Genomic DNA, 15,187 nt, shown 5'->3' on the forward strand with positions numbered 1-15,187 from the left:
ATAGCTATGGTTAATATAGTGGGAAAAAATCGAAAAAAATCTTAAAAATTAGGCAATAAGCCACCAGAGTAAACTCTCTGCATTGTTAGATCGCACACACGGGTAATCTGAGGAAGGCCGGGGCCGCTCTTACCGAGTTCCTGTGCTTCATCTCCAGGACTTCGGTAAAACAGCCTTTCTGGAAAAGAGAGGTAGAATGACTCACGCCGGTGTCTGTAGTTTATCGAAAGCATACTAGCATACAAATCCAGTCGTCATTCTTAAAAATACATGAATTTGACAGCTAAAATACAATATTCATACAAATCACCTTAACTAAATTAAAATACAAATCTAATGAGGGTTCAGTTGAAGAAAAACCCTGTTGCGAATGACAGAAATCAACACAGACAATAGCATTGGCAGGGTAGAGAGGTTCCTGCTGGCAGACTTCCCTTCCTGGACACCAACCGCCATTCTGGCTAAACGCAAATCTCCATGGCAAATTTGATACAGTGGAGGACCTTAACACACCAAAGGCACAGACAGGCTCTGGAATCTTTGCCATCCCTGATCCGTGGCCATCACCTGTGGTTCTCTCTGCTCTCCTATAGGTTACCCCATGTAACTGAGGGGAAAAGAGGGATATTGTTGTACATACCTGTATTATTTCGTAAAGATGTGCGTCAACACTGCCCAAGGAAAGGGCGGGTCTTTCTGGACTTCCTCCATCTTGCATGAGCTCCAAATAAATATTATTCCTCTCGTCATCCTGACGTCTGGGAACCTCAGTGCCAAAATGTATGAACGGAAGTATTAGATTTCAAGCCTGGATTTCAGACGTAACTTCCAAATAAATACCTGCGTAAGGCATACTATATATATACATATATAGATAGATAGAGATATAGATATGGTATCGCGGGCACCGCTAATTATTAGTTTTTGCGTGTTAGTCTTGTGACTTTCTAAGTTTGTCGTTCCACATATTCCAAGGTCAATAAAATCAGGACTTGTTTATGTCTAATATTAATTATGATCTTTTGAATCATCTATTTCCCGAATTGTCCTTTTAACTATATATTTAAAAAAGTGCCCTCAACGCTCTACTGGAGTTACGGATAAAGATTAAGTGTGATTTAGGTATAAGCAGTAGGAACACTGCCAGAGCCAGCATAATCCTCGATTTCAAATTATCCTAACAGAGCCATAGTCACAAACACAGCATGGCCCTGGAACAAAACAGGCCTTGATCAGTGGAATCAAATATGGGGCCCAGACATAAGGCCACACAGCTACTTGATTTTCCACGGGGACAAAAAAAAATATACATCGGAGGAAAGACAGTTCGCCAAACAGTGCTGGAGAAAACCACAGACCCGTATGCAGAAGAACGACCTGGATCCCCACCTCTCACTCTGTACGAAAACAAATCCGGAGAGGATGGAAGAGGTGAGTGTAAGACCCGAGACTTTAAGAGACCAAGAGAAACGCACTTCAAGACACGTTCACCGGCAGTGACTTTCTGAACAGAGCCCTAGCAGCTGGAGAAACAGCAGCAAGGATTGGCAGGCAGGAAGACATCAATTAAAACACTTCTGCGTGGGAAAGCAAACTCCTTTGGCCAGCTACTCATTTGGCAGGAGATTAAAATCCGGAATACGTAAAGGACTCAGAGGAGTAAATCCAGAAAGAATAAATCACCCCCAGTCAGCAAATGGGCAAGCGAGCTGCACAGTTACATTTCAAAGGGTAAGTACAAGTAACAATGAAGAAATGCTCTGATTGTTACTTGTAGCCCTCCGGGACTGCAAACCAAAACAACATGGATTCAATCTCACTCCAGTCAGAAAAACTCTCATGCAGAAAAGCCCATCCAAGCTTGAGAGGATCCGGGCTTAGACCCTACTGTCGGGAATGCAGAAACCTGCGAACGGAGCAACCTCCTGGTCCAGTTACACCGGTGCTGATACCAAAGAATCCAAGTCAGCACATGGTAGAGTTAGCCTCCACACCTGCGCTGACTGTGGCGCACCAGCCGAGGAGCCCAGGAACGGGCTGAGAGGCTGTCAGAACTGTAGCATGCATACAACAGCAGCCCTTTCCAGGAAAAAAATGTGGGACCGGAGATCACCATGTTGATCACAAAATGCCAGGTTTACAAAGACCAACGCTCGCTCATAACGGGGATTTAGGTGGGAAAGAAAGGGGACATAAAAGCAAGAGGGGAGTTGTTAGTGATTCAGAACAAGGAAAAGGGAAGGGGCGGGAAGATGAATGGGGATAATGGAGAGGTTAATATGATCCAAGCATGTATGTTCTTCACATGTACGGAAATGTCAGGGAAAGTCATCACTTTATGCCATTGATAGTCTAATAAAATAATTTAAAACTATGTCTTGTTTCTTATTCTTTTTGCATTCATTTGTTCATGTATATATGTACGTACATACGTGTGTATGTGTGTAGGTGAGGAGAAGCACATGTGCCATAGTACACATGGAGAGGTCACAGGACAGCTTGTAGGAGCCAGTCTCTCCTTTTACCATGGGACACCCAGGAATCAAATTCATGCCTTTAGGCTTGGGGCAAGAGCCTTTACTCACTGGCCCCCATATTACTTTTTAAGAATTTGGGACTAAAAATGATCTTTCCTATATGACACTTAATTAAAATAAAGTTTACAAAGACATTTGGAGCATAGATGAAATCCTTTAGAATTTCCGTAAAACTCAATGTAATAATTTTTTAAAGAAATGATTGGGCTAATTAATGAATCCTGTAGCTGTAGAATAGAGTTGGTGTGTGTGTGTGTGTGTGTGTAGTGTATACATACACACTATTTGCATACAGGTACTCAGAGAAGCCAGAAGGGGAACTCAGACACCCCAAGACTGGGGTTACGTCCTGGTGTGGGTGCTGGGAACTGAACCCAGGACCTCTTCAAGAGCGGTCAGGGCTCTTTACCACTGGACGATTGGCCACTCTTTCAAAGTTTGGAGACATTTGTAAGCTTTTAAGAAGCTTGACTGTAAACAGAAGCCCAAATTCCAGCTGAGAGGTCATTTATTGTAATATGATTTCAAGCCAGAGTGTATCCAACACCAGCTCCACGGTGTGCAGCCCGTGGTCCCAGCAAGTCCTTTAACTCCGCTGTGCCTCCTCAGTTCCTTCATCCCTGAAGATGGTGTGTGTGTGTGTGTGTGTGTGTGTGTGAAAGTCAGAGGAAGCGGGAGGGAGGGAGAGAGGTATTTGGGGTTGCTACAAAGGCTGCAATCTATTACGTAAAAACAGTATGGGGGTCTAGAAGATAGTAGAGGAGAGAAAGGAATTGGAGAGCGAAAACAGGAAAGGTGGAGGAGCATTGCGGAGGAGAGAGGAGGAGCAAGGCAAAGCCTTCCTATGAGCATCCTGGCGCCTCAGGCAGCAGCACACCAGGGAAGACGTGCATGGGTCTGGTGCGTCTGGTGCGGGCAGGTGCTTCGCAGAGTTTCACAGGCCACAGCAGCCCGGGGGAGCACAACACTGCCGGACCCAGAATGAAAAAGCACTACTCTTAGTTCTGGCCTGCCTTTTTTTCTTCCTCCCCAAAGATGCAAGTACTTAGAACTCTTGAAAGCTATAAAGACACATCATTCTATTGAGAAGAGAGTTTTCCCATTACCTGTACAGAAAAATACTTCACTTCGTCAAACCTGAGTATAAAGTTCTTTTCGTTGTTGGCGGCTTTCAAGTTCCGGAGTTTCGTGCATTTTGTGACGTGGTTTATAGAGATGCGAATGAACACATTAACATGTTGTTGTACAATGACTGAGAATAAAATAGTTAGGAAACAAGTTCGGTGTAATTGATCAAACAACGCATTGTAAAATCTATTAAACAACCCGGGCCAAAATATAAAACTCAAGCAAGTACAGAGACAAGACAATCTCTGAGCATATTGAGTAACAGGAAAAGCTTTCATAATCATATCTTTGACTCTCGTTGCTAGGCACAGTATCATCAGGAGCGTTTATGCATCTCCACATACCTCTCCTTATTTTTATCCTTGCATTCTCACTGTAATTTCTTTGCAATGTTTCTATATATTAATTTTAAGATGACTAAGTATATATAATCTATAACTGACATTACTTTTCAGATTTAAAGATATATAGAAATTTTAAAAATCAATTATCTTCTTTACATCCTGACCAAAGATCCCCCTCCCTCCCCTCCTTGCATCCCCTTTCCCCCAATCCACTCCTCCTCCTGTTCAGAAAGGGGGAGACCTCCCTTGGGTATCAAGAAAGCAAGGCATAGCAAGTTGAGGCAAGATTAAGCGCCTCCCCTTGTAGTAAGGCTGGGCGAGGCAATCCAGTATGAGGAACAGGCTCCCATGAGCCAGCCAAGGTGTTGGGGGCAAACAGGTAAATGAACTAAGAATAACTGAATCTTAAGATAGAATTCGCAGCAAAGTGGTCTACTCTAATTCACTTCATTAGTGAATTAGTCTCCATTCTGATGGTACTATATTGCTTTCACTGTACTTTGAGTTTAAAAAAATGCTTTCCAGATTTGAGTTTCTTCACACATCTCTATAGAAATATTTTTTTTAAAAAAAGAAAAAACCCTTTGTACAAAAAGAGGAAAAGCAATGCCGTAACGAGAGTGGCTGAAGAATAGGTGTAGAGGAATACGGTCATCCACACCCCTAATTCCGACAGGGTTGAGAGTTCAAGGCCAGCCTGGGCTACATAGAAAGACACACTCTCAAAGAACCAAAACAAGGCGCAAATTTAAAGTAAATTCATTTTAAAAACATTTGAGCAGACTTATTGCTTATGTGTAAATTAGCATTATCTCTTAAGGGCATACCACGGTTTTCCTTTAGCTTATGTGGTGATTGAAGGAAATCACAGATGGCCAAAAAATCTTTGTGTTAAACTTCTACATTGAAGAATGGGATTTATGGGGGGGAGAGATGGCTTAGTGGTTAAGAGCACTGCCTGCTCTTCCAAAGGTCCTGAGTTCAATTCCCAGCAACCACATGGTGGCTCACAACCATCTATCATGAGGTCTGGTCTGCAGGCATACACACAGAAAGAATATTGTATACATTATTATTTATTATAATAAAAAAGAATGGGATTTATTTTTGCTGTCCTTGGATCTGAACAGGCATTCGTGACCATTTTAACACAAACCCAGTGAATGCAACCGAAATTGGCGTTAGGATGGATGACAGAGACTCCCATTCGAGAGTAAGATACAAGGGAGCAGGAAGAACTGTGGTAATTAAGGTTTTGTTATAAATGTGTCATATTCTGGAAACTGAAAACAAGTGCAGGAGGGTGAGTGATCCATGAACAGAACAAGCTTTATTTTTTATTTATTTATTTTTTGAGACCGAGTTTCTCTATAGCTTTGGGGCCTGTCCTGGAACTAGCTCTTGTAGATCAGGCTGGCCTCGAACTCACAGAGATGCGCCTGCCTCTGTCTCCCGAGTGCTGGGATTGAAGGCATGCGCCACCACTGCCCGGCTCAGCTCAGAACAAGCATTCTAAACCATCCCACCCGGCCAAGTCCAACCTTGCAGGCGTCCACCCTGAAGGCAGAGCATCCTTGTCCCTTTCAACTACCAAACAGCAGCCAAAGCGAACACGTTGAAGAAGTACCACCTGGAGGGTGAACAGAGCGCTTGACGATCAGATGGTTAGTGTTTCAAGCCGCTCTGTTTCCAAGTAGTGAGCGACTCTGCAATAAGACACCAGAGCAGAAAGGCATGCAGATGCTGTGGTCTGCAGACCAAAAGGATACATCTGTGAGAAAACTGTCTACAACTCTTTACGTGAACAGCCAGGCAGCCGACCTGCAACAGCCGCAACAAGACACAAAAGGCAAAAGTTAAGTTTCTTATGTTTCATAATGAAGTTTTTAAATCTTTAAACCACAGTCGGAGTGAATTTCTCACATGAGAAGGACTTTGTTGTTTGTTCTTACTATAAGCGTGGTTTCATGGGGCTGGAAAGGTGGCTCGGTGATTAAGACACACGGTGCTCTGTAGAGGACTCAAACTCAGTTCCCAGCACCCACATCAGGTCACCAATTCCAAGGGGTCTGATGTCCTCTTCTGGCCCCTATGGGCACTAGGCACACACATACTTGTAGGTACACACACATACTTGTAGGTACACACACACACACAAATAGAAAAAGCTTCTTAAAATACTGTTTCTTCTTTACAATTTTCTATTACATCCACTCTCTCTCTCCTCCTGATTTTCTCCTTTCCTCAACCCACCTGTGGTGTGTGTGTGTGTGTGTGTGTGTGTGTGTGTGTGTGTGTAGACACATGCGGGTCCTGGAGTTCAAACGCAGGTCCTCAGGGTTAGCAGGTGGCAAGTGCCTTTGTGCATTTGCCTTCTCACCACCCAAGCAAGGTTTGTGGCCACGTGGAAGCTATTGCTTCTGAGGTTGGCGAGGGGGCACGGTGGATAAAGGGGTCAATGGAGGACAAAGGGGTCAATTTTTAAACCATCGGCCAATCTGTAAATAAGTATAATCACTTGAGGTCAACAAAAACACTGGTTCACAGACTCCTCTTTCAGACAGACACTGGGCATTAGCAGATCGTAGGCGGGCCCCCAAATTAATGTCTTGCAATTGTGTCAGACAGACGCTGGACATTAGTGGATCGTAGGTAGGTCTCAAATCAGTGTCTTACAATTATGTCAGGTGACTGGGAATCCTTATAAGAGAAAACATTATTTTTGTGAATTAGAATGTTTTCCATAATTTGGGGTGAATATTTAGTGGTTTTATGAGTCACATAAATAAAAATTCATGAGCATGCTTATCCTAGAGGACGATTTTCTTCACTTACTTTTCAATCACCAGATAATAATATCAGCTGTGTTTTGTATCAAATGAGAAACAATTTGTACAGGCTCACTGAAGGTGACTCATACATACCACATCTCCAAACGGTACCAAAGCTGGTGTTTCACTTGTTACTACCATTTCTTCACTCTGAGACCCTTGAAGAGTTTTTCTTAGCATCTATAAATGAAAATAAAGTAATTTAACACTTTAGAAGAAAAAGTAGAACATAACTGGATAAAACATTATTCCCACTAATATTTTCCGAGTGTCTAAAATTTGGTGCTCCCGGTAGTGGATATAACTAGGAATAAGAAACTCATTTCTATCTTCAGCATATTTATCACTAGATAAACAAATAGATAGAGTGTGCATAATTAAATATGGAATTATTCAGTAAGTCAGAAAAGAGGAGAAAGGCACACATGCATTTGAACAATGGTCATTCAATTAGTTAATGGATTGAACACACAGCAGGATGTACTGAGACATTTAGAAGAACACTCCATCCTGTATGGCAGTCGCCCGAACCAGAACACCTATTCAAACGTAACTCTATCAAGATGAGAGACACAGATGAAACATGGGACACATTGGAGAAGGGTCTCACAATCTCCAGATTTCCTATCAGGAAAGAGAGGAAGTAAAAAATTTCAGCGCACACCTACGGGGACAGAGATCAAGAGGAGAAAAATCCGTAAGTGACTGTGGAAAATAACAGGGAGGAGTAGGGAGGATGGAAGACACAAAATCAAGGAGGAAATCAACACTACAGACATTCTGGCTGCAGATGGTATGGCACTGGGAGAGAGCAGAGCCCTGCAGGAGAAGGACCGGGTGTGACCTCCTCAGAGGAGGACTGCTTCTCAGGGAAAAAAGACAGAGCAGGAGCGGGGTCTTCTGAATTCATAACAGTAAGGAGAAAGAAAGATGTTTGGTGGGGGGAGTCAAGGACAGCAGAACATCAAATAAGAACGACCAATCAGCCGGGCAGTGGCGGCTCATGCCTTTAATCCCAGCACTCAGGAGGCAGAGGCAGAAGGATCTCTGTGAGTTCGAGGCCAGCCTGGTCTACAAGAGCTAGTTCCAGGACAGACTCCAAAGCTACAGAGAAACCCTGTCTCGAAAAACAACAACAACAAAAGAACCACCAATCACATGTATGTTATCCTTCACTGCTGGTGGCCACACGCATTATACAGATCAATAGACAACCTCCCAAGAATATAATCTAATGATTAATCTGATCTGCAGAGCTTCAGGAACACCTGTCTTTTGGATAGTCTCCGTCAATTCTGTAGAAATCTTGCGAAGCCCTGGTTTTCTTCTCTTCCATAATGGGATTCATCCCGAAACATCCCAGCAGCGTGTAAATCATCTTTAAACATGACTTTTCCTCTGCTGGCAACTGGCTGACTTTCTCCCACACTGTGGGGCCCTGGTGTGAAAGCATTCATTGCTCAACCACACCTCTGTTCTCGTAGCCCAGTCTACATAAAGCTAGTCCCCGCAATAATCACCCTTACTGACAAGAAAGGAGTCCGGAGCAGGAGGCACCGAGCAGGAGAGACAGCATGTCTGCCCTTGCTGATAAACAGGTCTGGGTGGCCCTAAAATCTCCGGCTCAGGAAAGTGTAGCCCGCTGGCCTTTGTTCTACCCTCACAGCTGTTAATATTCTGTCCTGACCTTCCCCTCGGTTTTACACAAGGTCTTAGTCTAAGAGATGAACTGTCTGTGCCCTTACCTGTAGAAATACAGGGGAAAACTTAGATTGCTAAACCAGCCCCAAAGAAAGGAATTCCGTCTCACCTGGAAGCCGGTGGTTACAGTACCCTGTGGGCCCCAGGACAGGGGTGGGGGAGCAAGAGCTGTCCCCTTTCCTCCCTCAAGGTGCATGCTGGTTGCCACGGTTGCTGTGTTCCCAGCTGCCCACTGGGACAGAAAGGCTCAGAAAGGGCAACATCACAAACTTCTAGCTTAACTCGTCACATAAAGACTGGTCCAACTTGAGGCCCGTGCCATGCCATGAGAGAGAAGCCATGCCTGACACTGCCAAGAACCAGAGGCTGGACAGCCCAGGGACCCAGACACAATGAAAAAAAAAATTAAATGACATGATTATTTGCTTCCAGGAGGTGCTTGTTCATCCTGGCCGCTCAGAACCGAAATAACCACACAGAAACTTTGTTAATTAAATCACTGCTTGGCCCATTAGCTCTAGCTTCTTATTGGATAGCTCTTACATCTTAATTTAACCCATTTCTATTAATCTGTGCATCACCGTGAGGTCGTGGTCTGCCAGCAAAGTTTCAGCACGTCTATCTCTGGCGGCGGATCCACGGCGTCCCCTAACTCCGCCCTTCTTTCTCTTAGCATTCAGTTCTGTCTTCCCTGCCTACCTAAGTTCTGCCCTATCAGGCCAAGGCAGTTTCTTTATTCATTAACCAACACAAGCAACACATAGACAGAAGGACCTCCCACACCAATTACTACGGATATTCTGCTACACTCACAGATAGGTGCCTAGCCCAGCGGTCATCAGAGGAACATCATCCAGCAACAGATGGTAGCAGATGCAGAGACCCACAGCCAAACACTAGGCAGAACCGGGAGAATTCCACAGAGGAGGGCAAGGAAAGGTTGAAGGAGTCAGAGGGATCAAGCACACCAGGAGAACATGGCCCCCAGAATCACTCAAGCAGGGCTCATAGGAGATCACAGAGACTGAAACAACCAAAGACCCTCATGGATCTGAGCTAGATCCTCTGCATGTATGCTACGGGTGTATAGCTGAGCACTCTCGTGGGGCTCCCAGCAGTGGGAGCGGGGATCTGGGGTAGAGGGGAGGTAGTGGGGAATAGGAGGAGTGGAAGGGGAAACTCCTACTGGGTAGCCTTGTGAGGACTACCAGACAGTAGTCTGGTATTATTGTAGCCTGGTATTATTGTAGCATATTATGCCACATTTGGTTCATGTCCCTTGGAGGCTTGCTTTTTTCGAAGAGGAGAAGAGAGGAGAGGAGAGGAGCGGGGAGGGGAGGAGAGGGGAGGGGAGAGAATCTGGAAGAGAGGGGAGGTGGGGGGGTAGAGGGAGGGAAAACTGCAGTTGGGATGTAACATATATAAGAAGAATTTTTTAAAACAAAATAAAATTACCATCTCCAGGAAAAATTTAAACAATAACAGGAAATCTATGTATTTATAGAACCTACTGTGTGTCTGGAAAGATTGATTCATGGTGATCCACTCCCAAGACACAGCTTGAAAAGCTAGCAGACTCCACAAAGACACACTGAACAGGTTAAAGTTACTAAATTGCTCATGCTTATAAGAATAAGCAATAAAACTTGCTTTGTTTTACTGCTTCATTATATAAGAGTAACATAAAAGCCAATGCAAGGCTAGAACATCAGCAATACAGGAAGGATGAATCAGAGGCTGGTACCGAGTGTGTGTGTGTGTGTGTGTGTGTGTGTGTGTGTGTGTGTGTCGGGGGGATTGCTAAAGAAAACTGGAAGCAAGGGCAAGTGTTATTCCCAGAGAACACCTTACAAATGTAACTTTTGAGAGTATGTCAGTGTTTTGTTGGCAAAATATAAAATCTGCAGCTCACTGTTAGAAGTATGAACCTTGTAACAAAATTAGTTATTTCCATTTATTTGTATTCTTTTCAGTTCTCTCACTGATGTCTCACAGTATTTAGCGTAGAGATATTTTTGCCTCTTTTGGTTAAATTCATTCCTAAGTGCTTTCTTTTTATAGCTATTAGAAATGAAGACGTTTTCTTGATTGGTTTTTCAAGTCGTTTTCCCCAAGTGTAAAGAAATACTAACGATTTTCGTATGCTCCTTTTGTAAGCCCCAAATTTACAGAATTCTTTCGGTTTAGCTCTGGCGGTTTTGTGACAACCTTTTCTACCTGCAGGGGCAATGCCATCTGCAAATGGTGACAATCTGACTGCCCCTCTCCAGTCGGGATGCCTGTTTTCTTGCACGATTGCTTAGGCTAGCGCTTTCAAAACTGTGTTGGGCAGAAAGGCATTTTTATCTCATTCCACGCCTAAGAAAAAAAGGTTGCGACTTTTTCCTTATTCGGTATGTTTGCTGTAGCTTTGTCATGTGTGGCCTTTACTGTGGTCACATACAGTTCTTGTGTGTTGAGTTTCTTGAGATATTTTTAATCATGGATGGATGGTGAATTCTAAGTTTAATATACTTATATATATTATATTATATATATTATACTTAGAATTCATATATATAATACATATACATATATATCACAGATGGTTGGTGAATTATAAGTATGTATATATATCAAGATCTATATAGATATAGAGCTATGGATCTGATATATATAGAAATAAGCTTGATACATATTGTAAGTATCGAGATATATATATATATATATATATATATATATATATATATATATATATATATCAATGCCTCCACATCTTTCTGACTTCGCACTAAAAGATCCATGTAAGAAGTCAGGGCTTCTATCCTCACTACTATAACAAGACAGTACCACCTTCCGGCACCAATAAAGCATCAATGGACACAAGGAGGACCTGGATTTCCATGCACATTCAATAATACTGGAGCACTACACCCCTCCCTGCTGGGGTGATGTCTGAAGAGGCCGTCTGAAGTGTGGGATCACCCAGCAGTTACAAGGCAATCTCTGGTGCAGCCTGTATTTTCCTGAGCCACGAATCAAGCAGTCACAAAAATCTGCAACACATGGAAACAAAACAACACACTCCCAAACAGCCCGTGCCAGAAGAAGGTAAAGTGCCTCGGAAGAAGGGAGGCCAGAGGGGACAGGGAAACGCTGCCTATTAAAAATCAAACCCAAAAGGACGATTGCCTTTACACCCACCTCTGCTGAACTGGAATCAATATGACTTTGTAAGCATTCACTTCATGGTTTAGTATTCGATATTTTTCAAGAATTACTCGTTCAGCTCTTAAAATATACAACAATTCAGCCAGGTGGTAGTGGTGCTCGCCTTTAACCCCAGCACTCAGGAGGCAGAAGGTGAATATATATATTATATAATAATTTATATATATAATTTATAATATAATTTGTCATATATATATATATATATCACAAATCCTTAGTGGAATTTTTTTTTAAAGGGTTTTAAACCTGGGTATGGTGGCATGTCCATGTAATCCCAGCATTTGGGAGGTAGAGGCAAAAGGAACAAGAGTATAACACTAGATAAGGCTAGCCTCAGATACAGAGAAGGCTCAAGGCCAGCCTGGGCTAGGCAACACACTGTCATACACACACACACACACACACACACACAAAGCATTTAACAATTACAATGGTTTTACTGCACTGATTTTTTTTATTCTACAATTTTATCGGTTCTAGCAGGTTTCTGATATCATAATAAAGAATTTTTTAGTGTGTAACGCAAACAAAGAAAATTTCACTTTTCCCTTTTATATTTGTTTTCTAAAACAAATTAAGGTGGCTAGGACTTCCAGTGCATCCTGTCTTAAATACAAACGCTGAGCGTCTTAAAAATGTTCTTAAAGTCGGGAGGAAGCTTCCTGTTTTTCACAGCTGAGGGTGAAATCTGCCGTGGTTTTTCATACATGCTGTGAGCTTTGAAGACCTACTGTGTCTTCGTGCTCGTGGGGGTACCGTCCTCAGTTGCTGAGGTAGACGCGACCTCATGCTACCCACGGCTGGTTGCGGAAAACACACTGCGCTCAAAATGAAATACGCTTCTGCCTTTTAAAGAGGAGATTCTGCCCCTTGCCTTACATGGGTCGCTCGAGAGAGAATCGGTGAACTAGATGGACACGGAAAGACCAGACTTCTGCGATCTCATTTATATGTGGAATCTTAGAAAGGTCAGACTCTTCAGTAAAGACGAACCTGGAAGTGGCCGCAGAGGAGACCAGATAGAAGGGTGGGGTGGAGCCGGCCCAAGCGGATATAGTTTCAGTTGGAGAAGCGGAGTACACTTCAGTGGTCTATTGAATAGCATGGGTAATGTGGTTCATAGTGACGTATTACATATTTCAGAATTGCAATATAGGATGCATGGGACCTAGGAATCTGGTACTGCCAATTTTCCCCTTCAAGAACTAATAATAGGTATCAATAAACAATTGAAAACTTATCGAATATATCTGCAATCAGTTTGTTATTGTTGCACCTCTCTCTCTCTCTCTCTCTCTCTCTCTCTCTCTCTCTCTCTCTCAGTTGTCTGAGGTTTAACTGTAGTTTACAGTAACTACTTACAATTACCATACCATAAGATGTGTCTAACTATGATATATTGTGCTTGTATTTAAGTGAAACCTCATGCTTCTTATTACACTTCTATCCCTTACTTTGGAAGTCTGTTTTGTTATGGTAAGGTCTCCTTCTGTGGCCCAGGCTAATGGAAAGTTCACTATGTAACCTAAGCAGTCGTCAAAACCACAGACATGCTCCTGCCGCAGCCTTCCAAATGCTGCAGGTACAGGCATGGACTCCGCGTCTATTCTGAACGTGAGCTTCAGGAGATAAGAGCTCATCTGGACCCTTTAGGACGCCTTCGCTACAGATTCGTGCCCAGTTCCTGGTCATGATTCTGCCTACCTCCTTAGCTTGGCGTTTTCCCTCCTAGCGGAGCACAGCTCCCGTGAGCAGCAGCAACAGCAGAGAAACGCGTATTTGCCGAATTCCTAATAGAATCTTGGGCAAGGGTTCTAAACACATCACATAAAGACTCCGATATGACCTGGAACTTCTGCCGAGCCTGGAGAGACTGTGATTTCGGGTAACTTCGGGAAGCCCCTTGTGGCTTTGACAGGAATGTCTGTACCGTTTCACATCCTCGACATTCCATTCTCTGGAGACGTGGCTTACCCACAAAGTTCTTTGGAAGCCTGCTAACCCATACGGTTACTTTTCCTAGGATGCGTTTACTTCCTAGTCCTGACGGAACCCCCGTTATCCTTAAGTTAATTGTTGAGTGATTACCCGTACGATGACACCACTATGTGTCTGGCACCAGCCAGATTCCAGCTTGAAGAATTCTTGCCTCCAGATGATTGTAAATGTTGGTATTGAAGACAAATGGGTAAAACATAACTACAGTTTAATCGCTATACAAAACTGTTTCCAAGAAGAGGAACCTTTGTCTTCATGGTACGTTACAGGAAGAGTCAACTGCCCCGTTAGATGAGTCTTCACTATGCCAGGAACTGGTAACTAACTAAAAATGTGTTCTTTTCACGTTCATTCTTTCCCCCAGCCAAGTTTCAGAGAATGGCTTCCCTCTACCATCTGAGGCTCTTCGTCTCTGAGAAACAAGGAGCGGCACAGAAGCAAAACACGACAAAAACCAGGTATTATCCCCAGAGCCGCGGGAGAGAATGCTAGACTCCCCGGTTTCTCATTAGCAAGGAAGTAAGGTAAACGACTGGCCCTGGGGAGCAGGTGACCATCCCCGGGATGACCTAGGCGGTCAGCGAGCATGCCGGTACTTCATGGCTGCATTTGAGTTCAGAGGATTGCATTTGCCAGTTGAGTGGGCCAAACAACTATGTGGTCTTATCTATCTAGCATAGCAGAGTATCTATCTAGTCTGAGTTTACAGATGGATAAGGAATGACAAAATAAAATTATAGAAAAAATTTAAGGTGATAAATGTGGAGAAATATACTAAACTTTGGTTAAGAACAAGAAAGTAAATGAAAGGTGGAGAGATAGGAAGATCCCTGGTCCTTGCTGTCTGTCAGCCTAGCTCCAAGGTTAGTGAGGCTCGCTCTTCCTTCCTTTCTTTCTTTCTTTCTTTCTTTCTTCCTTCCTTCCTTCCTCTCTCTCTCTCTCTCTCTTTCTTTCTTCCTTCCTTCTTTCCTTCCTTCTTTCTTTCTTTCTAAAGGTAACGTATGTACACTTTATTTCAAGAAAGACATAAAACAAACAGCATAAAGATGCCCAGGTGCCCTAAAGATAAATACATTTCAAAGATTCTCATTAAAATGAGTTTGTAGTATTACTCCTGCAAGCAAAATATTTTTTAAAAAATAAAAATATCAGTATTCTGAATTGCAAATGCTTTTGCTTTTTTTGCAGAAAACCTGCCATGATTATTTTTTTAAGATAAGTATTTTCCACAAAACAGGCTTGCTCTACGTGCTAGATTTTTAAACAGTTCGGTGACTCAATATGCTAACTGCATACATAACAGACAATAATAAGAAAACACACAACCTGATGAAAAGTTAGAATCTTCATCAATATACTGAAAACCGACGGTTCATGCCTTTAAAATCAAAAATACAAAAGTTAAATGTCTTCCTAAAAAGATTTCCTTATTTTAAAG

The 15,187-nt window shown here is 42.9% G+C and overlaps 1 protein-coding gene across 1 annotated transcript in view; it reads right to left on the minus strand.

Moving 5' to 3' along the window:
- The window catches only part of LOC125396754 (catsper channel auxiliary subunit tau), a 44,022-nt gene that overhangs the window by 17,949 nt on the left and 10,886 nt on the right, over nt 1-15,187 (minus strand). The window contains exons 2-6 of the mRNA XM_085684213.2: nt 6,934-7,020; nt 5,779-5,830; nt 3,644-3,789; nt 641-766; nt 134-178 (exon numbers count right to left, since the gene is read on the minus strand). Of these exons, the coding sequence (XP_085540339.1) occupies nt 134-178; nt 641-766; nt 3,644-3,789; nt 5,779-5,830; nt 6,934-7,020 (456 nt within the window). The remainder of the gene's footprint in view (nt 1-133; nt 179-640; nt 767-3,643; nt 3,790-5,778; nt 5,831-6,933; nt 7,021-15,187) is intronic.

Source organism: Myodes glareolus, chromosome 27 (assembly GCF_982192425.1).
Source record: "Myodes glareolus chromosome 27, mMyoGla1.1, whole genome shotgun sequence".
NCBI classification, from domain to species: Eukaryota; Metazoa; Chordata; class Mammalia; order Rodentia; family Cricetidae; genus Myodes; species Myodes glareolus.